Here is a 22,862-nt window from a genome sequence, read left to right on the forward strand (position 1 = left end):
GGTTAGTGATTTACTGCCACCTGGAGTGTTTGAACAGGTATAAAGCCAAGGTTAGTGATTTACTGCCACCTGGAGTGTTTGAACAGGTATAAAGCCAAGGTTAGTGATTTACTGCCACCTGGAGTGTTTGAACAGGTATAAAGCCAAGGTTAGTGATTTACTGCCACATGCAGTTATGGAATGTCTGGGTACGAGTATAATTCATTGGCTGATCCTTCCTGATGACCTGGATAGAATGATTTGTTCCTTCCTTAAGCCATAGAAAGTCCCACCCAATTGACTACTTCAAAATGGTTAAAGTCCTCAATGGCATTGCCAAGGCTACACCAGGCTTTAGGGCACTAGAGTCCTCTATTTATCTCTATGGTGTGTGTCCGTTCCCTGTCCAGATGTGTCCTCTCCGTGCAGTAAAAAAAAATAAAATTAGAGTACTGTGAAATCCCAAATCCATCCTAGTGTCTCATCGTATTCAGGTCCTGAACATCAGCTCCGTCTCACAGCTAGAGGGCCTAACCCTAACACTTAAAAACCCTGACCTCTAAGCCATCCATCGATGCTCTGCTTCTCCTATCCATGCATCAGCAGACTAAGTCCTGTAAGGGTTGGGGTTAGATAAAGCTCTTAAACCTGTTTGAACACTGCGATCCAGTCAGAGAGAAAACAACATGATTTATATCAACACAAATCACTGCTGGGATCCAGGCTGTAGTCCAGTGACATCACATCTGTCCACATCCCGACTGTCCAACAGGATGCCAGAGTACAATCCCTCAGGATGGGTGGAGGGAGGGAAGAGATGGAGTGTTGAGTGTGTCTCTGTCATTGTGGAAAACATTTAGTTCAGCGTGCTCTGTGGCATGATGACTGAAGTCAAAGAGGTGTGTTTGAAAGAGAGAAACAGTGAGTATTAGTTGGTGCTAAGTAGTCCTTGTGAGTTGAGCTGGGGTTAGGATTCTCGTTCAGGGCAGGGAGGAGGGATGTCCAGCTCTCTCTCCACTAGGCTTCTGTCTGACTGGGGTAAATTCTCTCTGGAGTACTCAGCATACCACTCCTACACACACACACAAAAAAAGTGTCACAGCTGACAAGTCAGAAATATAGTCATTTGTGTAATCACATTGGTTAGACAGTGAGGGAAGATCAACATCCTGTCTTCAGCTAGATCAAGTCTCATTTAAAGTGACATCTAAGATGGAGCAGTCTGCAGGGTTCTGGTTGTCATGGCAATGTGACTCACCTGAATCTCCTCCTCGTACATCTTCATGCTGAGGTCACTCTTGGTCCGCGACCTCCGACCCAGATACACCAGAGACGAGCTCTACACACACACACACACACACACACACACACACAAACACGTGTCTATATTTGTAAGAGTGTAGGACGGGGTTTGTGTGCGTGTATTTGTGAGTGTAGGTCTGTGTGTTCTCACCCCACTGCGGTCCATGGCCAGCAGTACTCCCTGTAGAGAGTTAAGTGAGGAGAGCCCTGGACACGTCTTCTTATAAAGCTCCAGAGTGGCCAACGCCTCGTCACGACTCACCTCTGCCTCAAACACTATACCGTTCTCATCTACACAAACAAACACACCATCTTTACACACACATTTTAAACACTATACCGTTCTCATCTACACCACACAAACACACCATCTTTACACACACACACACACATTTCAAACCCTATACCGTTCTCATCTACAACACATCTTTACACACACATTTCAAACCCTATACCGTTCTCATCTACAACACACACACACACACACATCTCAAGCACTACACCGTTCTCATCTTACTTTGACCGTTCACTCGCGCACACACAGACTTACCCTCAGGATCTAACAGTGGTTCTTTGTTCTTCCGGCTGTAGTTCATACGGAACACAAACGCATCCAGGATGAAGGCAACGATGATGGTCATCACCACCTAGAGAGGACAGAGGGAAATTATTACACACGCTTGCACACACAAAAACAAGTATCCCGGAGTTGCCTCTTCACTGTTGACTTTGAGACTGGTGTTTGCCGGTACTATTTAATGAAGCTGCCAGTTGAGGACTTGAGGCGTCTGTTTCTCTAACTAGACACTCTAATCTACTTGTCCTCTTGCTCAGTTGTGCACCGGGGCCTCCCACTCCTCTTTCTATTCTGGTTAGAGACAGTTTGCGCTGTTCTGTGAAGGGAGTAGTACACAGCGCTGTACAAGATCTTCAGTTTCTTGGCAATTTCTCACATGGAATAGCCTTCATTTCTGAGAACAAGAATAAATTGACGAGTATCAGAAAAAAGTTATTCGTTTCTGGCCATTTTGAGCCTGTAATCGAACCCACAAATGCTGATGCTCCAGATACTCAACTAGTCTAAAGAGGGCCAGTTGTATTGCTTCTTTAATCAGGACAACAGTTTCAGCTGTGCTAACATAATTGCAAAAGGGTTTTCCTATGATCAATTAGCCTTTTAAAATGATCAACTTGGATTAGCTAACACAACGTGCCATTGAAACACAGGAATGATGGTTGCTGATAATGGGCCTCTGTACGCCTATGTAGATATTCCATTAAAAATCAGCCGTTTCCAGCTACAATAGTCATTTACAACATTAACAATGTCTACACTGTATTCCTAATTAATTTGATGTTATTTTAAATTGATTTTTTTTGTTATTTTTTGCTTATCTTTCAAAAACAAGGACATTTCTAAGTGACCCCAAACTCTTGAACAGTAGTGTACGTGCACACACAGACAACCGGTCTTACCATGGTGACGATGTAGAAGGTCATGAAGTAGAGGCGGCTCCAGTGAGTGGTCATGGATGTCACGCCTTCCTGTAGGGTAGGGGACAGCAGCTGTCAATCAACCTCAGCAACCAATCACAACGCTGGACAAGCTTGACAGTCAGGCAGCAGCAGAAGTTTAATCAGATAGGCAGCATTCATTGTAAGGACGAACAGAGTATTACCATGGTGATGTACCAGTTGTTTACCACAGTCAGCTCAAACAGAGTCACTGCAGAGAAGAGATGGAGAGAGATCCTGAATTCCAAATCAATCCCTAGCACTTTATTACACTGAACAAAAATATAAAACACAACATGTAAAGTGTTGGTCCCATGTATCATGAGCTGAAAAAAAACCTGCACAAAAAGCTTAATTAGCTTAGATTTTGTGCACACATTTGTTTACATTCCTGTTAGTGAGCATTTATTTTTTGCCAAGATGATCCATCCACCTGACAGGTGTGGAATATCAAGAAGCTGATTACACAGGTGCACCTTGTGCTGGGGACAATAAAAGGCCTCTCTAAAATGTGCAGTTTGTCACACAACACAATGCCATGGATGTCTCAAGTTGAGGGAGCGTGCAATTGGCAAGCTGACTGCAGAAAAGTTCACCAGAGTTGTTGCCAGAGAAATTAATGTTAATTTCTCTACAAACTCGTATTAGAGAATTTGGCAGTACGTCCAACCGGCCTCCCATCCACAGACCACATGTAACCACTCCAGCCCAGGACCTCTACATCCGGCTTCTTCACCTGCGGGATCGTCTTGACGGGAGTGGGGGGGATCTGAGGAGTATTTCTGTCTGTAATAAAGCCCCTTTGTGGGGAAAACATTATTCTGATTGGCTGGGGCTGGCTACCAAGTGGGTGGGCGTATGCCCTTCAAGGCCCATCTATGGCTGCAGCCCTGCCCAGTCATGTGAAATCCATAGATTAGGGCCTAATGAATTTATTTCAAATTGGGTTTCCATGTATGAACTGTAACTCAGTAAAATCTTTGAAATTGTTGCATGTTGTGTTTATATTTTTGTTCAGTATGTATGTATGTATGTATGTATGTATGTATGTATGTATGTATGTATGTATGTATATATATATATATAAATAAACAGGGAACTGCCTAGTATCGACTACTGTGTGTGCATGTGTTTACCAAAGCTGCTGAGGATATTGTTGAAGTTGTTGAGATAGTAGTAGCCCTCGTCCAGCACCGTCCTGTTGCCTATGGTTACATTGATCTGCCTGTAGGAATCTGCTACTGTACTGGTACTGATAGGGGGGGGGGGGGGGGGGGGGGTATGAGAGAGAAATAGAGTAGAGCGAGAGAGAGGAGTGAGAGAGAGAGAGAGAGAGGAGTGAGAGAGAGAGAGAGGAGTGAGAGAGAGAGGAGTGAGCGAGAGCGAGACAGAGTAGAGAGAGAGGAGCGAGAGAGAAATAGAGTAGAGAGGAGTGAGTGAGCGAGAAATAGAGTAGAGAGAGGAGTGAGTGAGCGAGAGAGAAATAGAGTAGAGAGAGGAGTGAGTGAGCGAGAGAGAAATAGAGTAGAGAGAGAGGAGTGAGAGAGGGGAGTGAGAGAGAAAGAGGAGAGAGAGGAGTGAGGGAGTGAGGAGTGAGGGAGAGAGGAGTGAAAAAGAGTAGAGCGAGAGAAAGAGTAGAGAGAGAGGAGTGAGAGAGAGTAGAGAGAGGAGTGAGAGAGAGGAGAGTGAGAGAGAAATAACGTAACTGAAACCCATGTGAACCAAGATAGCCATCTTGTAGTCATATTACTAGAGCTCCAATATCCTTGTAGAATTCATAGTCTGTGGTAGGCTCTGCCTCGAACAACGTGTCAGGGTAGACTTACCGGTTGGTGTGTGTAGTGTGTGAGGAAACTGTGTGTATGAGGAGTGTGTGTGTGACTCACTTGCAGCAGTTAGGGTAAACTACATCAGCGAAGAACTCCATCCCCACGATGGCAAAGGAGTAGTAGAAGATAATCAGTGTCAGCCCCAGACTGAGAACACACACACACACAAAGGTTCTTATTAAAAGTCTCATACCTGCCTTGTATGTAAATATAGTGGGTTATGGTTCAGAGGTCAGGAACTGAAGGTGTTACCTTGCCATCCTTGGGAAGAGTTCAAACATGGTGTCCAACACATTGCGATACCGCTGCTTTATCTTAAACAACCTGAGCGAGAAAACACACACACTTACAAGCGGAGTGCACACACTTACACGTGATGATCAATACAATATTTATAAAATCTACATATAACATGTACCTAACAAAATACCCCTGAAAACATAGATTTGTGTTGTCATAGTAACCCACCTGAGTAGCTGCAGCGGTCTGAGCACCACAATGAAGTAGAAGGGCTCCATGTCGAAGGCCAGAGTAATCAAGCCCAGAAAGGCAAACACAGTCACAGAGAAGTCAAACCTGGTGAGGCGAACACAGACACTGATGGCTACTAGGCTACTAGATAATCACAGTGGACATGCTAATGGTTGAGGGTAAGGTGTTAGGGTTTAATGGTCGGTACTCACAGGTTCCAGCCAGAGCTGAAGTAGGCCAACGGCCCCAAACCTGTTAACTTCAACAACACCTCCACCCCATAGACTAGAGATTGAGAAAGAGAGAGAGGGGGAGTACAAATGTGTGTTCTCACTAGTGACAAAGAGGAGGTGGCTCTGTGTGTGTGTGTGTGTGAGAGAGAGAGAGTTCTTACTCGTGAGGAAGACGATGTAGCTCCAGGGAACCATTCTGGACCAGGAGAATCCACCTGCAGGGGGAGGGGCCAGGACAGAGATCAGAAACAACCTTACAGATTGAGTCTAGTCCTGAACTAAAAAGCATGCTCAATAGAGAATCTGCATTAAATGTACTTTATAGTTTTGGAATAGGTTTAGTTACTATTCTACTAAGACTCTTACTAATCAACATGTAGGTCTCTACTAAGACTCTTACTAATCAACATGTAGGTCTCTACTAAGACTCTTGCTATTCAACATGTAGGTCTCTACTAAGACTCTTACTATTCAACATGTAGGTCTCTACTAAGACTCTTACTATTCAACATGTAGGTCTCTACTAAGACTCTTACTATTCAACATGTAGGTCTCTACTAAGATCCACACTCCGTTAACGGCCACCACCACATCTAGAGAGGAGAGAGAGGAGAGTTAGGCTGTCCTAGAGTAAGATTTGTCATAGGATGACAACACAGATAATAGAACTATAAACTACTAATAATGGATGTCCACTTACACATGGTATACTGGAAGGCTTTAGACTTGACCAGCAGGTTGATGCCTGTTAGAAACATAAACAGAAGGAGGTCAGTCAGTCTGCGTCACCCCAGATAAGAGGAACACAGCATTAGATGGCTGGATGGAAGATAGAAGGGAAAAAGTAAGAATCACCTTTGAAGATAAGAAAAGTAGTGTGTGGAAGATCATCAAACCAGTGTTCCCCGCTCCGCCGTGCCTACAGAGTACAATCACACACACAAACGCCACAGAGAGGTGTGTATACAGGTACAGGTATCCACAGAGAAATGGGCTAATTGTGTGTGTGTGTGTGCTGTCATGACTCTCTCCTGGGTGAGGATCAAAGGTTCCAGATCAGCTTGGAATAGGGCTGACAGCCAGGGGGAGAGGTGCCGGTTTTGAAACCTTATTAACACCCGGTCATATATTGTATGCCGCAAAATGATCTTTCCTGCCCTGCAGTATTGGGGGAAAAAATTGCTTTGTGTAGAGAGACTTTGGCCGCCAAAACCTTTTTGTCCAAAAAGTGAAAATGGGAACAATATTTATAAGATAGGAATGTTAAGAATGGTCAGTGGGGATCTAAAGAATAATCATGTCATAATGTTTATTATTTAGCAATGTCATTAAGGATGGTATAATGAAATAACTAACTCGGAAAGGGTACACATTCTATTTGTCAAGTTTACATCTAGATGTTGTATAAAACATATGATTAAGTATGAGAGTATTTTGGTTAAGTTATAAATGTGATTTTAGTCTTCTAAATTAGATAATTGTTTTTCATAACTTTTACCTAGTCAGTAACCACGCCCATGTGAGCACAGACATTGTGTCGGCGTGATGGAGCACCCCCTTTTTACCTGAGGATAAAAGCCTGAGGATAAAATTTACATTCAGACTAGACAGTGTGGAGCGGTGGCTACAAGGCTGAAAATGGTGAGGCCAAAAGACGTGACACCATGGTCCACACATTGAAATGGTTGGAAACTCTGAAAACCAACACGAAGTGAGAAGATAACCCCCCACTACGAGACCAGAAACATTCACATTCTGCAGCTGTGCATGTAAAAGTGGTCCTAGAACTTTGACTAAAGACATGAGGTGGGAAGGAAGAATCCCATCTCAGACAACCATTGGTGCAACTGAAGTATCTATTCTAACAAACATTTCACTATCAGAGAAACTCTACATCTAAGGACATTTGACCTCTGGTGGACAACCAAAGCCTTACATCAAGCCACACCCCATAGACGGATCGATTGGTTTCAACAGAGAGGACAGTGAAAGACATCTACGTGTAAATATATACATTGCATTTCTTATCCGAATGAGCGGTGGTTCATGTGCATGTGTTATTATTTATTTAGTAAATAAATGATTCAGTTCTACCCCAATTGATTTAATCAGAAAATGTTGGACATCTACGACATTCAGAACGAGACTGATATGAGGTAATGATTAATAAGTGACTGTTATTGATGTAAGAGATATCTATATATCTTTTGAGTTTAAATCAGGTGGTAACTCTTCCCGTGGTGCCCCAAATTTATAATGAGTTAATTGTTACATTTGAGTAACATTTAAACAGTTAGTTGATAAGATAAATAGTAATCACGTCACGACAGTGTGTTAGGCTTACCTTCCATTTGAGACCGATGACTTCATAGAACTTATAAAAGTCATCCAGGCTGCAACAGAACATCACAAAGACTTCTTTAAAACAACAACACTTACAGTATGTGTGTGTTTGCATGAGTGTATGTGTGTTACCTGAGCATGGGTGCTCCTGCAGTGTTGAGGGCCTTGTATGTGAGGAAGCGGTCTCTGGATGACATACGAGGTCTGTAGAAACGCATCAGACCATCGAACTGCTTCAGAGACACACCCATTGGCCTCTGGGGAGACAACACACACGAAATGCAACAGTTATACATAAGTTACAACAGCTTACTTTAGGTGGGGGCTAAACGTGTGTGTGTGTGTGTACCTGTCTGCTGACCAGAAGTTGGAAGGCATGGTCGATAGCAGAGCGTTTGTGAAGCAGCAGAGATTTAAACTTCATCTTCTCAACACCGTTAAACGTATCAAACACCACCGCCAGGAGCTGCAACACACAGTGTTATACCATGGCCATAGGGTGCACAGGTGGGAAACAACATATTGTGTGTGTGTGTGTATACCAAGTTCATGATGAAGTAAAGTTCTATGGAGAGGTAGACAATGAAGAAGACACAGGACCAGCGGTTGCGAGAGTAAGCTGGCATCATCACATCTGGGAAGCTAGAGGAAACAGGACACACCAGAAGTCTCATAAGGCTCTATATTGTCTTGAGAGAGCAAAACAACCTCCTCAGGCACTATGCTGTCTTGAGAGAGTTATTATTTTTTTTTACATTTTATTTTACCTTTATTTAACTAGGCAAGTGAGTTAAGAACAAATTCCTATTTTCAATGAAAATAGGAACAGTGGGTTAACTGCCTGTTCAGGGGCAGAACGACAGATTTGTACCTTGTCAGCTCGGAGATTTGAACTTGCAACCTTCCGGTTACCAATACTCTAACCACTAGGCTACCCTGCCACCCCAGTAAAACAACCTCCTCAGGCACTATGCTGTCTTGTGAGAGGAATTACAACCTCCTCAGGCACTATGCTGTCTTGAGAGAATAATACAACCTCCTCAGGCACTATGCTGTCTTGAAAGAGTAATACAATCCCAACAGGCACAATACTTAGAGATGAATACAATCTCAACAGGCACCATTCTGTCTTGGGAGTAATACCATGGGGATTTCAAACCCAGAGGCGCAACATCGCAATACTTCCGTGAAACACGCCGTGAAGCAGGCTCGACAGACGAGACCGGGATTTGGCAAGTTAATGGGAGAAGTGAAAAAAAAGTGTCCTTACTTGTTAATTTTACCTAATTCTAAAAGGCTAAACAGATGAGACAATTTTTTAAGTAGCTGAACCTGTCATTACTACAACCTTGTGAAAGTGACGAACTGAAGCATTTTTATTTTTGTCAAAAACAACTTTATATCGAAGGAGTGCCTTTCATTTAACGGCCTGCAAATGTGCAGTTCGACGCGGCACGACCGTAAGACCCATTGACTTGTTTCTGTGCATGAGCTATGCTAGCTAACGTCACCATGACATTGCCTACAAGTGTGATTGGGGATTTCTATTGGAGAAGCAGTTACTGCATATATTCATAGTGTATTGTTTTTGGTAATACAATATCATCAGGCCAGTGTTAGTAGCAGTGGGGGGGCATTGTATTCCAAAATGAATAACAATTTTAATTAGACAGTGCGCTACCTGCCCTACTCTCTCCCTTTTCTGACAACTGGAGCTGCAGTCCAGTGTATTTATTTTTGGTTGGGGACCCAGATAGCATATGAACATGTCAATGTCAATGAAATTAGCTGGAAATGAAACTTTCTCTCAGCCTCATGGTAGAATAACATGATTTTTTTCTCTATGCCACATGTGTCAAATTGCAAGAAGTTTTGATTGGTTGTTGTTTTTTGCTCTGACCTCGCAAAACTGCGATACGCCACTGGTACTTGACACCGATATTTGACTAGGGGAGGGTGAGGCTTGAGGAGGGGTGAGACTTGAGTAAGTGAGGGGTGAGATCTGAGGATGACGGAGTTCCTAATATGGCGCGCTCTCTCTCCGACTGAAGGCGGTGCACTCTGAAGTGATTCAAGTGACCTGTGTTTTGAGCCGCAGGTCTCTCCAGTGACTAGCGTGCTGTTTGGAGGAAGGTACACTGCGTTTCGCACGCAGGCAGGTTTAGCAGTCACAGTGGCCCAAAGCAAACAGCTAAATAACCTTTAGAATGGTGTTGTACCCAGACAGATCTATTTACTGAGGAAAAGCAAATGTACATAAAACTTTACTGAAAGTTTTTGGTAGAAATACTATAATGTTAAACTGTTATTTTTTGCAGTGGCGGCAATTGTTTTGCCGTGGCGCAGCGCCACAGCTAAATAAATGCATCAGAAACACTGCATCAGGCAATATACTGTCTTTAGAGAGTAATACAATCAAAACAGTCAGAGTATGAAACATCAGACTATTATACAGACTGATGTGTAAAGCAGGAGTTGGTGTGTGTGGTATCGGAGCCTTACTTTGCGGTGGTCACGAGCACAAAAAGACTCACGATGCTGTTCTCCAGAGTGTTGAAGTACTGAGGAGAGAGAACACCAGACAAAACAGTATGAGACCAGTATAAGATAGACCACTCCAGCTAGCACAAGACTAGCAGTCTTCTACAGAGGCACAACATACAGCTAATGTCATTATCACTCACCGGATCAGAAGTATTAGGGGAGAACAGACAGAAGCCTGTAGAGAGAGAGAACAGAGCCATACTCACACAAGCACAATAGAAGAGAATGGATTTTATTCATTTTGAGGTTGTTTATATAAATAATTTAATTTCCACTGTTCAATTGTCCACTGTTTTTGGAGACTCATCAAGGATTTTCATCTAGGATCAAATGTCTTTTTCAACCTTGAAGAACATCCAAAATGGTGTGTGTTTGTCTCACCCAGGATGGCAAAGATGACCATGAAGAAGAGGAGCAGCAGCAGGATGTCTATAAAAGGGGGAAGGGACTGGAAAATTTGACGCAGGTTTCTGATTGGACAAGAGGATGACAACACACAACAGTTATTCACGCTTTGCAAACAACATTTCTCAGTGACTTAATAAAAAACAATGTGTGTGTATACCTTCGCACGGCACCACAGTATCTGCAATCCACCAGGAATATGGGTCTGAGAGCTCTGGTCACACGCAGGTGCGATGTCTGCCGGATCAGAACCACTATGGCCTCCACAAACTGGAGCAGCAGCACACAAGTCTACACACAGGACAGACCAGGTGTCAGACATATAAAATGGTCGAACTACACATTTTTTAAAACCAACTGATAGGCGAGAGTTTGTCACTCTTGTGACCTTTTTTTACTCACAAGGGGTCCCTCAGGGCACTGTTCTGGGACCATTCTTATTTGTAATCTATACGATACGTTTGGGATGCTCCAATTTTTGGGACTGGAGTTTCACTTCTATGCAGATAGTTATGTACCTTCACCATGGTCCTCTTGTGTCTGATGAATGTGTGGAAGCCGAGCCAGCGCAGCTTCATACACAGTTCAAACGCCACCATAACCAGAGCCAGTAACTCCAGAGTGGCATGGACCTATAGAAACAAAATACAACCTTTAACCTTTTAAGGTATAGGGGGCAGCATTTTCACTTTTGGATAAATAGCGTGCCCAATTTCAACTTCCTGCTACTCATGCCAGGAATATAAGATATGCATATTATTAGTAGATGTGGATAGAAAACACTGAAGTTTCTAAAATGGTTTGAATCATGTCTGAGTATAACAGAACTTATGTAGCAGGCAAAACCCTGAGGACTAACTGTTCAGAATTGTTTAATTTGTTTTGGATCTGACTGCTCCCTCAGTTGTCTTTGCCAAGGGATATTTGATAGGAACCATTTTTTCAGTTCCTACTTCCACTGGATGTCACCAGTCTTTGGAATTTGGTTGAAGTTATTAATTTGTGCAACGAAGAAGAAGCACATCCTAGAACAACGTTACACTATTGAGAGTTGCGCAAGACGTAAAAAGGAGCATGGTTTGTTTACTTGCTGTATTGAATACAGATTGCCCCGACTACAATTTGATCGATTATTAACGTTTAAAAATAACAAGTTGTATTACAAAAGTAGTTTGAAATATGTTGGCAAAGTTTATAGGCAACTTTTGAAATGTTTTGTAGTGACGTTGTCTTTTGTAAGCTGTTTTTATCTGGATCAAACGCGCTTTATTAATGGACATTTTGGGTATATATGGACGGAATTAATTGGGAAAAAAGGACCAATTGTGATGTTTATGGGACATATTGGAGTGCCAACAAAAGAAGCTCGTCAAAGGTAATGCATGTTTTATATTTTATTTCAGCATTTTGTGTAGCGCCTGCAGGTTTGAAATACAGTGCCTTGCGAAAGTATTCGGCCCCCTTGAACTTTGCGACCTTTTGCCACATTTCAGGCTTCAAACATAAAGATATAAAACTGTATTTTTTTGTGAAGAATCAACAACAAGTGGGACACAATCATGAAGTGGAACGACATTTATTGGATATTTCAAACTTTTTTAACAAATCAAAAACTGAAAAATTGGGCATGCAAAATTATTCAGCCCCTTTACTTTCAGTGCAGCAAACTCTCTCCAGAAGTTCAGTGAGGATCTCTGAATGATCCAATGTTGACCTAAATGACTAATGATGATAAATACAATCCACCTGTGTGTAATCAAGTCTCCGTATAAATGCACCTGCACTGTGATAGTCTCAGAGGTTAAAAGTGCAGAGAGCATCATGAAGAACAAGGAACACACCAGGCAGGTCCGAGATACTGTTGTGAAGAAGTTTAAAGCCGGATTTGGATACAAAAAGATTTCCCAAGCTTTAAACATCCCAAGGAGCACTGTGCAAGCGATAATATTGAAATGGAAGGAGTATCAGACCACTGCAAATCTACCAAGACCTGGCCGTCCCTCTAAACTTTCAGCTCATACAAGGAGAAGACTGATCAGAGATGCAGCCAAGAGGCCCATGATCACTCTGGATGAACTGCAGAGATCTACAGCTGAGGTGGGAGACTCTGTCCATAGGACAACAATCAGTCGTATATTGCACAAATCTGGCCTTTATGGAAGAGTGGCAAAAAGAAAGCAATTTCTTAAAGATATCCATAAAAAGTGTCGTTTAAAGTTTGCCACAAGCCACCTGGGAGACACACCAAACATGTGGAAGAAGGTGCTCTAGTTAGATGAAACCAAAATGGAACTTTTTGGCAACAATGCAAAACGTTATGTTTGGCGTAAAAGCAACACAGCTCATCACCCTGAACACACCATGCCCACTGTCAAACATGGTGGTGGCAGCATCATGGTTTGGGCCTGCTTTTCTTCAGCAGGGACAGGGAAGATGGTTAAAATTGATGGGAAGATGGATGGAGCCAAATACAGGACCATTCTGACCATTCTGACAAAAGACCTGAGACTGGGACGGAGATTTGTCTTCCAACAAGACAATGATCCAAAACATAAAGCAAAATCTACAATGGAATGGTTCAAAAATAAACATATCCAGGTGTTAGAATGGCCAAGTCAAAGTCCAGACCTGAATCCAATCGAGAATCTGTGGAAAGAACTGAAAACTGCTGTTCACAAATGCTCTCCATCCACCCTCACTGAGCTCGAGCTGTTTTGCAAGGAGGAATGGGAAAAAATGTCAGTCTCTCGATGTGCAAAACTGATAGAGACATACCCCAAGCGACTTACAGCTGTAATCGCAGTAAAAGGTGCCGCTACAAAGTATTAACTTACGGGGGCTGAATAATTTTGCACTCCCAATTTTTCAGTTTTTGATTTGTTAAAAAAGTTTGAAATATCCAATAAATGTCGTTCCACTTCATGATTGTGTCCCACTTGTTGTTGATTCTTCACAAAAAAATACAGTTTTATATCTTTATGTTTGAAGCCTGAAATGTGGCAAAAGATCGCAAAGTTCAAGGGGGCCGAATACTTTCTCAAGGCACTGTATGCTACCCTCTTTATTGACATTGTGCTATCATCAGATAATAGCTTCTTTAAAATCTGACATGTTGGCTGGATTCACAACGAGTGTAGCTTTAATTGAGTATCTTACATGTGTGATTTAATGAATGTTTGATTTTGCCGCGCTGCATTTTCCCTGTTTTTTTTTCAAAGTGAGACGCAAGCGTCCCCTATACCATAATAAGTTAACCTCTAACCCAGCAGCTCCGGAATGATGTAGACATGTGTCAGTGGTAGTATGTGTGTACGCACGTAAACATCCAGGCGTAGTGATGGTACAGCGGGAGCCTCACAGAGTGACAGGACCATCAGCAGGACTCCTGTTAGCAGCTCCATCATGTAGAACAGGTGGTTGTGAGCAAATAGGTACGCTGCCAGCGCCTTGGGGTTCCGAGGGTGTGTAAAGAACTTATCATTGTTCTCTCCTTCCTATTGACAACACACACACACACACAAATGTACATCTGAATTTTGTTTGATAACACAAGTGTGAAAATATTATACATTTGTTCTACAGCTCTCTACCATTCACCTGAGCTATACCTGTAGCTACCAAAAAAAAGGTACAACGATTAGCACTTAAACTCATATGATCTATCTGTCACATGATGCTGATTAGTCCCTCATAGCTAGGCTTTCTTACAGTCAGCCAACTGCCCTACACTGCCTCTAAGGTAGTTAGAGGCAGTGTAGGGCAGGTGGGGCAGAGTTACACCTGTTTTTAGCCCCACATTGTTTGCAATAAATACAAAATAAAAATATTTGCCTGTTTTGCATGTTATTTTGGCATTATATCAGTTTGCAAATAAATGTAATATATATATTATATATATATATATATATATATATATATAATAACAATGCTCAAAAAAATAAAGGGAACACTAAAATAACACCCTAGATCTGAATGAATGAAATATTCTTATTAAATACTTTTTTCTTTACATAGTTGAATGTGCTGACAACAAAATCACACAAATATTATCAATCGAAATCAAATGTATCAACCCATGGAGGTCTGGATTTGGAGTCACACTCAAAATGAAAGTGGAAAACCACACTACAGGCTGATCCAACTTTGATGTAATGTCGTTAAAACAAGTCAAAATGAGGCTCAGTAGTGTGTGTGTGGCCTCCACATGCCTGTATGACCTCCCTACAACGCCTGGGCATGCTCCTGATGAGGTGGCGGATGGTCTCCTGAGGGATCTCCTCCCAGACCTGGACTAAAGCATCCGCCAACTCTTGGACAGTCTGTGGTGCAATGTGGCGTTGGTGGATGGAGCGAGACATGATGTCCCAGATGTGCTCAATTGGATTCAGGTCTGGGGAACGGGCGGGCCAGTCCATAGCATCAATGCCTTCCTCTTGCAGGAACTGCTGACACACTCCAGCCACATGAGGTCTAGCATTGTCTTGCATTAGGAGGAACCCAGGGCCAACCGCACCAGCATATGGTCTCACAAGGGGTCTGAGGATCTCATCTCGGTACCTAATGGCAGTCAGGCTACCTCTGGCGATCACATGGAGGGCTGTGCGGCCCCCCAAAGAAATGCCACCCCACACCATGACTGACCCACCGCCAAACCAGTCATGCTGGAAGATGTTGCAGGCAGCAGAACGTTCTCCACGGCGTCTCCAGACTATGTCACGTCTGTCACGTGCTCAGTGTGAACCTGCTTTCATCTGTGAAGAGCACAGGGCGCCAGTGGCGAATTTGCCAATCTTGGTGTTCTCTGGCAAATGCCAAACGTCCTGCACGGTGTTGGGCTGTAAGCACAACCCCACCTGTGGCGTCGGGCCCTCATACCACCCTCATGGAGTCTGTTTCTGACTGTTTGAGCAGACACATGCACATTTGTGGCCTGCTGGACGTCATTTTGCAGGGCTCTGGCACTGCTCCTCCTGCTCCTCCTTGCACAAAGGCGGAGGTCCTGCTGCACCATAAATCCAGAGAATGACAGACTTTGATGACAAAATTTGCCCATGAAAAAGACTGCGGCGCCACCTTCCTGTTCAAGTGAGCACAGCACAACAAGGTGAGTCCAAAATGTATTGTATGCTGCTGCATAAATGATGTAATATGCCAGGGAGATAAGTATACTGTAGCTAAGAAAGTAATACTAAGTGTATGTTGTGTAGTAAGATGTTAGTAGTCCATGAGCCCCACCCTAATAATTTGGTCTATTTATCCGCTTGTTGTCCCCTTATACCATAGTTTGTACATCACAATTGTCATTACAAACCACATTTGTTTTAAGCAAATCAGCCATATCAGCTATGTTTTTTTAAAAGGCAGTAAATGAGGCTGAATGAACTATTTCGCTGCCAGTCAAGGCTCCGCTGATAGCCAGGTGTAGTTAGAGGTTATGGACAAATCACTGGCCAGTTGATTAGGTACAAAAATGGATCACTGGTCATTGAAAGGCTGGTCATGGTTCACATCAACACCATTATCCCAGAAACCCTAGACCAACTCCATTTTGCATACCGCCTCAATAGATCCAGAGATGATGCAATCTCTTTTGCACTCCACACTACACTTTCCCACCTGGACAAAAAGAACACTTACGTGAGAATTCTATTCCTTGACTAGAGCTCAGCGTTCAACAACATAGTGCCCTCAAAGCTCATCACTAAGCTAAGGACCCTGGGACGAAACACCTCCCTCTGCAACTGGATCCTGGACTTCCTGACAGGCCGCCCCCAGGTGGTAAGGGTAGGTAACAACAGATCTGCCACGTTGATCCTCAACACGGGGTCCCTCAGGGCTGCGTGCTCAGTCCCCTCCTGTCTCCCTGTTCACCCATGACTGCATGACTAAGCACAACTCCAACACCATCCTTAATGATGTGGACACCAAGGAACTTGAAGCTCTCAACCTGCTCCACTACAGCCCTCAGTCCTCCTTTTCCTGTAGTCCACAATAATCTCCTTGGGCTCGATCCCATTGAGGGAGAGGTTGTTATCGTGGTACCACACTGCCAGGTCTCTGACCTCCTCCCTATAGGCTGTCTCATCGTTATTGGTGATCAGGCTGTTGTCTCGTCGGCAAACTTAAACAAACGATCATGGTCCAAACACACCAAGACAGTTGTGAAGAAAGCACGACAACACCTATTCCCCCTCAGGAGACTGAAAGGATTTGGCATGGGTCCTCAAAACGTTATACAGCTGCACCTTCGAGAGCATCCTGGTTGCATCACCGCCTGGTATGGCAACTGCTCAGCCTAAGACCCAAGGCACTACAGAGGGTAGTGCGTACGGCCCAGTACATCACTGGGGCAAAGCTTCCTGCCCTCCAGGACCTCTATACAAGGCAGTGTCAGAGGAAGGCCCCAAACAATTGACAAAGACTCCAGCCACCCTAGTCATAGAATGTTCTCTCTGCTTCCGCACGGCAAGCAGTTCTGGAGTGCCAAGTCTAGGTCCAAAAGGCTTCTTAACAGCTTCAACCCCCAAGACTCCTGAACAGCTAATCAAATGGCTACCCGAACTATTTGCATTTCTCCCCCACCCCCATTTTTACACTGCTGCTACTCTGTTTATCATCCATGCATAGTCACTTTACCTCTACCTACATGTACAGTACCAGTCAAACTTTTGGACACACCTACTCATTCAAGGGTTTTTCTTTATTTGTACTATTTTCTACATCAAAACTATGAAATAACACATGGATTCATGTAGTAACCAAAAAAAGTGTTAAACAAATCTAAATACATTTTATATTTGAGATTCTTCAAAGTAGCCACCCTTTGCCTTGAGAGTTTTGCACACTCTTGGCATTCTCTCAACCAGCTTCTCCTTGAATGCTTTTCCAACAGTCTTGAAGGAGTTCCCACATATGCTGAGCACTTGTTGGTGTCACGTGTGCTCCCTCTCCGGCCTCTAGGTCACCAGGCTGCTCGTTATGGAGCACACCTGTCACCATCGTTACGTGCACCTGTGCGTCAGACTCACCTGGACTCCATCACTTCCCTGATTACCCTCACCAAATATATGTCACTCCCTTTGGTTCTTTCCCCAGGCGTTATTGTTTCTGTTCGTTGTTCGTGTTTCTTATTTTTGTATTATGTTGTGTTTATTTATTAAAAACACTCACTCCCTGAACTTGCTTCCTGACTCTCAGTGCACATCGTTACAGTTGGCTGCTTTTCCTTCACTCTGCGGTCCAACTCATCCCAAACCATCTCAATTGGGTTGAGGTCGGGTGATTGTGGAGGCCAGGTCATTTTATGCAGCACTCCATCACTCTCCTTCTTGGTCAAGTAGCCCTTACACAGCCTGGAGGTGTGTTGGGTCATTGTCCTGTTGAAAAACAAATGATAGTCCTACTAAGCGCAAACCAGATGGGATGGAGTATCGCTGGAGAATGCTGTGGTAGCCATGCTAGTTAAGTGTGCCTTGAATTCTAAATAAATCACTTACAGCGTCACCAGCCAAGCACCCCCGCACCACTCCTCCTCCTCCATGCTTCACAGTAGGAACTAAACATACAGAGATCATACGTTCACATACTCTGTGTCTCACAAAGACACGGCATTTGGAACCAAAAATCTCAAATTTGAACTCATCAGACCAAAGGACAGATTTCCACCGGTCTAATGTCCATTGCTCGTGTTTCTTGGCCCAAGCAAGTCACCTCTTCTTATTGGTGTCCTTTAGTAGTGGTTTCTTTTCAGCATTTCGACCATGAAGGCTTGATTCATGCAGTCTCCTCTAAACAGTTGATGTTTCTGTTATTTGCTCTCTGAAACATTTATTTGGGCTGCAATTTGAGGCTGGTATCCGTAATTAACTTATCCTCTGCAGCACAAGCATCTCTGGGTTTTCCTTTCCTGCGGCGGTCCTCATGAGAGCGAGTTTCATCATAGCGCTTGATGGTTTTTGCAACTGCACTTGAAGAAACTTTCAAAGTTCTAAAATATATTTTAATTTGTCTAACACTTTTTTGGTTACCATATGATTCCATGTGTTATTTAATAGTTTTGATGTCTTCACTATTATTCTACAACGTAGAAAATAGTACAAATAATGAAAAACGCTAGAATGAGTAGGTGTGTCCAAATTTTGACTGGTACTGTACATATTATGCCCAAAATAATTTAGGCTGTTCTGGAGGCAAAGGGGGTTCCTGGTACAAGATGTGTGTATCTAATAAACTGTCCGGTGCGTGTATAACTACGCCGTAATATTATAACGTAGCTAATCATTACTATCAAAATGTAAGTAAATACCAAGTAACTACCATGTGTGTGCGTGGGGGGGTACCTGTAGATAGATCGCTGCTTCCTGGTAGTTCATCTCCCAGCTTTGTTGAAGTGAGGCATTGTGTGATCTGTAGTTTGGTGGTGGCCCCGGTGTTGGTATCACCTGGTTATTCACGATGTCATACCCCCCTCCTCCATCTACATAGTAGAAAAAAACAACATTAATACAAATTTGTAAAGAGCCTCCAAAACCTGACAGTCATTTAGTGGTTTCGCTCACTGTACTGCATTTTCACAACATATTCCCCCCACACATACTTTTCGGGGACTAAGAATTGATTCCCATTGAAAATCCTATTTTCCCTAACGCTAACCTAGAATAGCCAAGTGGGAACTGGCAAAATGTCCTCACTTCACTGAATTTGAGTTGGTTTAGTATTCTTGTGAGGGTTTCTGGTACTCACAAGTATAGTGAAATGTGTACACAGACACACACACACCCACCCATGCAGTCTAGCTCGTTGCAGAATGAGGAGATGAGGGCTGGACTCTCCTCCAGGGTCAACTCTACACTGTTGTCATGGATACCAGCAGTCTCCACCAGCACGGACGAACACTCCATGGCTCTAATGGCCTCCAGTGGTCCAGGACTGTGAGTGTTTGTTCAGGTATGTGTGTTTGAACGTGTGTGTGTGTCATTCACAGTCCACAGGTCCAGCGTTCACACACCTCCAAGGACACTCAGGGGCTAACATGCTACTGCATGTCCTTCAAGTTCTAGACAGGAAGTGAGGTCACCTCCTGATGGTGAGAGACAACAGACTGAGAATGAAGAACATCCTAGTTAGATCAGTGTGATGTCTGGTCTGGCTGTATGGAGCCTTAGCAGGCTGAGGGGAAACTAAGCTATGGTCTTCAACTTACCCTAAGTACTTACAATATGACTTCAGTCTCTGACACCATGATAGATATAATCCTTAAATCAACCCAACTCATATTTTAATCCAACTAAGTCATACTTGATAAAGATAATATACATCCAGTTCACCACTGACCATTAAAAGACTTATCTATAAACAGATTTTCAAAAGTTCCTCATAAAATCAAGCAGTAAAAATAAAATCTCCTTAGGAATTACAGACAGACATCTGTGATCACTGGATCTGAGTGCCAGTCAATCAGTCAGCCGGATCCTGCACATGGAGGCCTCTGCTGGTGCTCTGACATTAGCGTGTTCTGAGCTCAGTCTGCTGCTGTGTAGAGATCAGACTCCAGTTTAGTGATAATCCTGTTCTCTCAGGCCTCTGAAGTGGCCTAGAATCTGCTGTTGTCCTGAAAGCACTGTGTCTGTGGGTAAAGTCCCAGCCACTCATTTGTTTTTCAGACAAAATAAAATGTTGGAGCTCCTGTCAACAACTCACTGAGGTCAGGCCCCGTGCCTGCCTATGGATCCCCAGGCCCATACAAACACACACAGGGCAGTCCTGGTCAGTCCTCCAGGCTAACAGGAAAATACTACAGAAATCCTCTTTCCTCCATGGTGGCTCCTCCAAGCGGCCTAAATCACAAGAACAAAGTCAGCAGCTGAATCATGTCCTGTCGTGAGCCAGAGCCTGAGTGAAGGTCTGCTCCAGGCTGTGTTTTTTAGAGCAGGCCTTCCTTTTGCTGTGTCCTGCTCTCCACCACCTGTGGAACAATCTTTGCCTCCCCTTCTTCTCCCAAGCCTCAGGGAAGTCACTGCCCTGCCCGCTCCAGATATCCTGGAAAAACACCCGTACTTTTCCTGTCCACTTCCAAAGGAGGGGAAACCGAGAGCACACACACACACACACACACACACACAGAGAGAGGGCCAGGGGGGCTTAGAAAGACACACACTGCCCTGCGTGTGCTTTGGGGGGGGGGGGCAGCGTGGCGCAGGGGGCCACTCACAGAGGTATCTGCTTCTCTGCTGAGGCTGCAGTTTCCAGCATGTATGTGAGAGGCAGTTTGCAGTGTGTGAGAGGTACAAAGGCTACAGGATTACTGAAGTGGAGACACACGACACACACGTGATCTCTGGGTTATGGGGAGACCTCTTTCTTTTAATTTAAAGCGAAAGAGCAGTGAGCCAGCGCTCCCCAACTACCATACCCGCTAACAACAAAACCCCCCTCAGCCAAACCCTATCGTCAGCCTGCAGAGGAGCTGCCCCTCTGGTGAGTCTTTATGGAAGGGTTACACCCTCTTATCTTCAACTACAGTGCCTGTTAAAGTAGAAGATACATTTGTTTCTGTACTCCTTTGTTCATTCAATTTTCCACATTAGATTCATTTGGCAGTGGTTCTTTGCAGAAGTTGTTTGGTGTGGTCATAAGAAAAAGTATCACGTGATCAATTGATACATCTCTTGAACAGATTATATAGCCTGTTTTTTTTATTGCACCATTTACAGAAATGCAGAAAATCATAACATGAATTCCTAAAAGCTGTTCTTTCTAGTTTGAGTAATTTAAAAACAGACTTTCATAGTACCTAATTCACTCATAACCTACTCATCATAAACTACTAGACCAGTAAACAAAGAATAATGAAGTAATAAAAAGTCCTTGAAGTTCAGAAAGTTCAGGACATTTGTAAACACTTATTGAGTCATCCTGATAGTTGAGTTATCAATGTCAATAAACAACAAACAAGCCCCAAACAGGGCAGGTCACCAAGACAATAAACTCACGTTTTTTCTGCAGGCCTAATCTGATCTATGCAATACATTAGAAAGAATAGAATAGAATTAGATGGCCTAACGGAAAAAGTACGCAAGTTAGCTAATGAGCATCATTATGATGACTCCACAAAAATTACAAACCGATCAAAGACAAAACCTAAAAAGTATGATACCCATTATGAAGAGGCTGTGTTAAATGCAATTTCAACGTCATTGGCTGCAGCCACTCTTGTTATCAAGCTAGATGGGTCAGCTATCCTTGCTAGCTACCTACGCAGTAAAATGGGGATGTCAACAAAAACTTACTCTCGTCTCCCCTCTCTGTCTCCTCACTCAACAGACCGCTGTTCGCATCATCCCAGGTCAGGATGAGAGGCACGTCATCATCGGTATCCTCCATTCTCTCGGCCGTAGACCAAATCCACAGAGGAAAACAATTTAGTAAAACTACAAAAAGTCCCAGCTAGCTACCGTTAGTTAGTAGCTGATAATTCCTTCTAGCTAGGCTAGCCTTAGTTACTGGCTAACGCTATGGTCAAAATATACACGCCATACCTAGTTAGCTAGCTTCTGTCTTTTAGCTAGCTATCATCTTCAGATAACGTTAGCATACTGTCACATTTAGCTAGCTAGTTAGCTAACTGGATAACTAACTTTCCAGGTAACTAACGTTAACTCCACTAAATTAGGTAAGAGTGCTTTCCATTAACGAAAAGCACCAGATTGACGACTGTTGATGGAGTTATGTAAACCATAACACTTAAGCATTGTATTGGCACCACCATCGACTAAGTTTCGCATCCAAAGTCAAACTAAATATGAAATATTTTCAAATAATCTCCAAATACTAATTTATGCAAGCTGCGTCTCGTCAGCAACACTAAAAAAAGTACTTCCGGTTCACGGAATTTCTGAAATGCTCAAATTAAAAGTCCCCCGTGTGAGGTAGTGAACATTATTAATAATAAGTGTTTCATGTAGAGAAATCTGACCTCTCTGAAATGAAAATAGATGGCCCTCCCTTAAGCAAAATATATTTTACCAAAACCCTCCCTATCATTAGTCACTTTAAATAACTACACTTTAATAATGTTTATATATCCTACATCACTCATCTCATATGTATATACTGCTCTATACCATCTACTGCATCTTGCCTATGCCGCACGGCCATCGCTCATCCATATATTTATATGTACATATTCTTATTCATCCCTTACATTTGTGTGTATACGGTAGTTGTTGTGAATTTGTTAGAT

General features: G+C 43.2%; 1 protein-coding gene across 4 annotated transcripts; it reads right to left on the minus strand.

Moving 5' to 3' along the window:
- Positions 1-423: 423 nt before the first annotated feature.
- On the minus strand, positions 424-22,509 carry tpcn1 (two pore segment channel 1). Of its 4 annotated transcripts, XM_036935974.1 has the most exons (28): positions 21,910-22,507; positions 19,404-19,700; positions 18,961-19,097; positions 13,939-14,115; positions 11,140-11,253; positions 10,782-10,912; positions 10,598-10,686; positions 10,357-10,391; positions 10,175-10,233; positions 8,215-8,314; positions 8,022-8,138; positions 7,805-7,929; positions 7,674-7,722; positions 6,185-6,248; positions 6,030-6,074; positions 5,866-5,922; positions 5,491-5,544; positions 5,309-5,381; positions 5,094-5,201; positions 4,878-4,949; positions 4,683-4,772; positions 3,933-4,048; positions 2,961-3,007; positions 2,758-2,826; positions 1,832-1,928; positions 1,433-1,572; positions 1,238-1,318; positions 424-1,051 (listed from the first exon to the last, which is right to left on the minus strand). In XM_036935974.1, exons 2-28 carry the CDS (start codon positions 19,519-19,521, stop codon positions 947-949), a joined length of 2,469 nt encoding a protein of 822 aa, XP_036791869.1. In that variant the 5' UTR covers positions 19,522-19,700; positions 21,910-22,507; the 3' UTR covers positions 424-946. The 4 variants fall into 4 exon arrangements, with proteins under 4 accessions (XP_036791869.1, XP_036791870.1, XP_036791871.1 ...); XM_036935975.1 differs by lacking the exon at positions 19,404-19,700 and having other exon boundaries at positions 21,910-22,506; XM_036935976.1 differs by lacking the exons at positions 424-1,051; positions 1,238-1,318; positions 1,433-1,572 and adding an exon at positions 1,603-1,745 and having other exon boundaries at positions 21,910-22,509.
- Between the last annotated feature and the right edge of the window lie 353 nt (positions 22,510-22,862).

Source organism: Oncorhynchus mykiss, chromosome 11, assembly GCF_013265735.2.
Source record: "Oncorhynchus mykiss isolate Arlee chromosome 11, USDA_OmykA_1.1, whole genome shotgun sequence".
NCBI classification, from domain to species: domain Eukaryota; kingdom Metazoa; phylum Chordata; class Actinopteri; order Salmoniformes; family Salmonidae; genus Oncorhynchus; species Oncorhynchus mykiss.

Bases quoted from the DNA above. Each gene is read 5' to 3' on its own strand.
- tpcn1 (XM_036935974.1), bottom strand. From the start codon at position 19,521: ATGGAGTGTTCGTCCGTGCTGGTGGAGACTGCTGGTATCCATGACAAC. The intron at 1,929-2,757 runs GTAAGACCGGTT...TGTCCTCTCTAG, and splicing joins CCTTCTACATCGTCACCATG to GTGGTGATGACCATCATCGT. The intron at 1,052-1,237 runs GTGAGTCACATT...GTGTGTGTGTAG, and splicing joins TGTACGAGGAGGAGATTCAG to GAGTGGTATGCTGAGTACTC.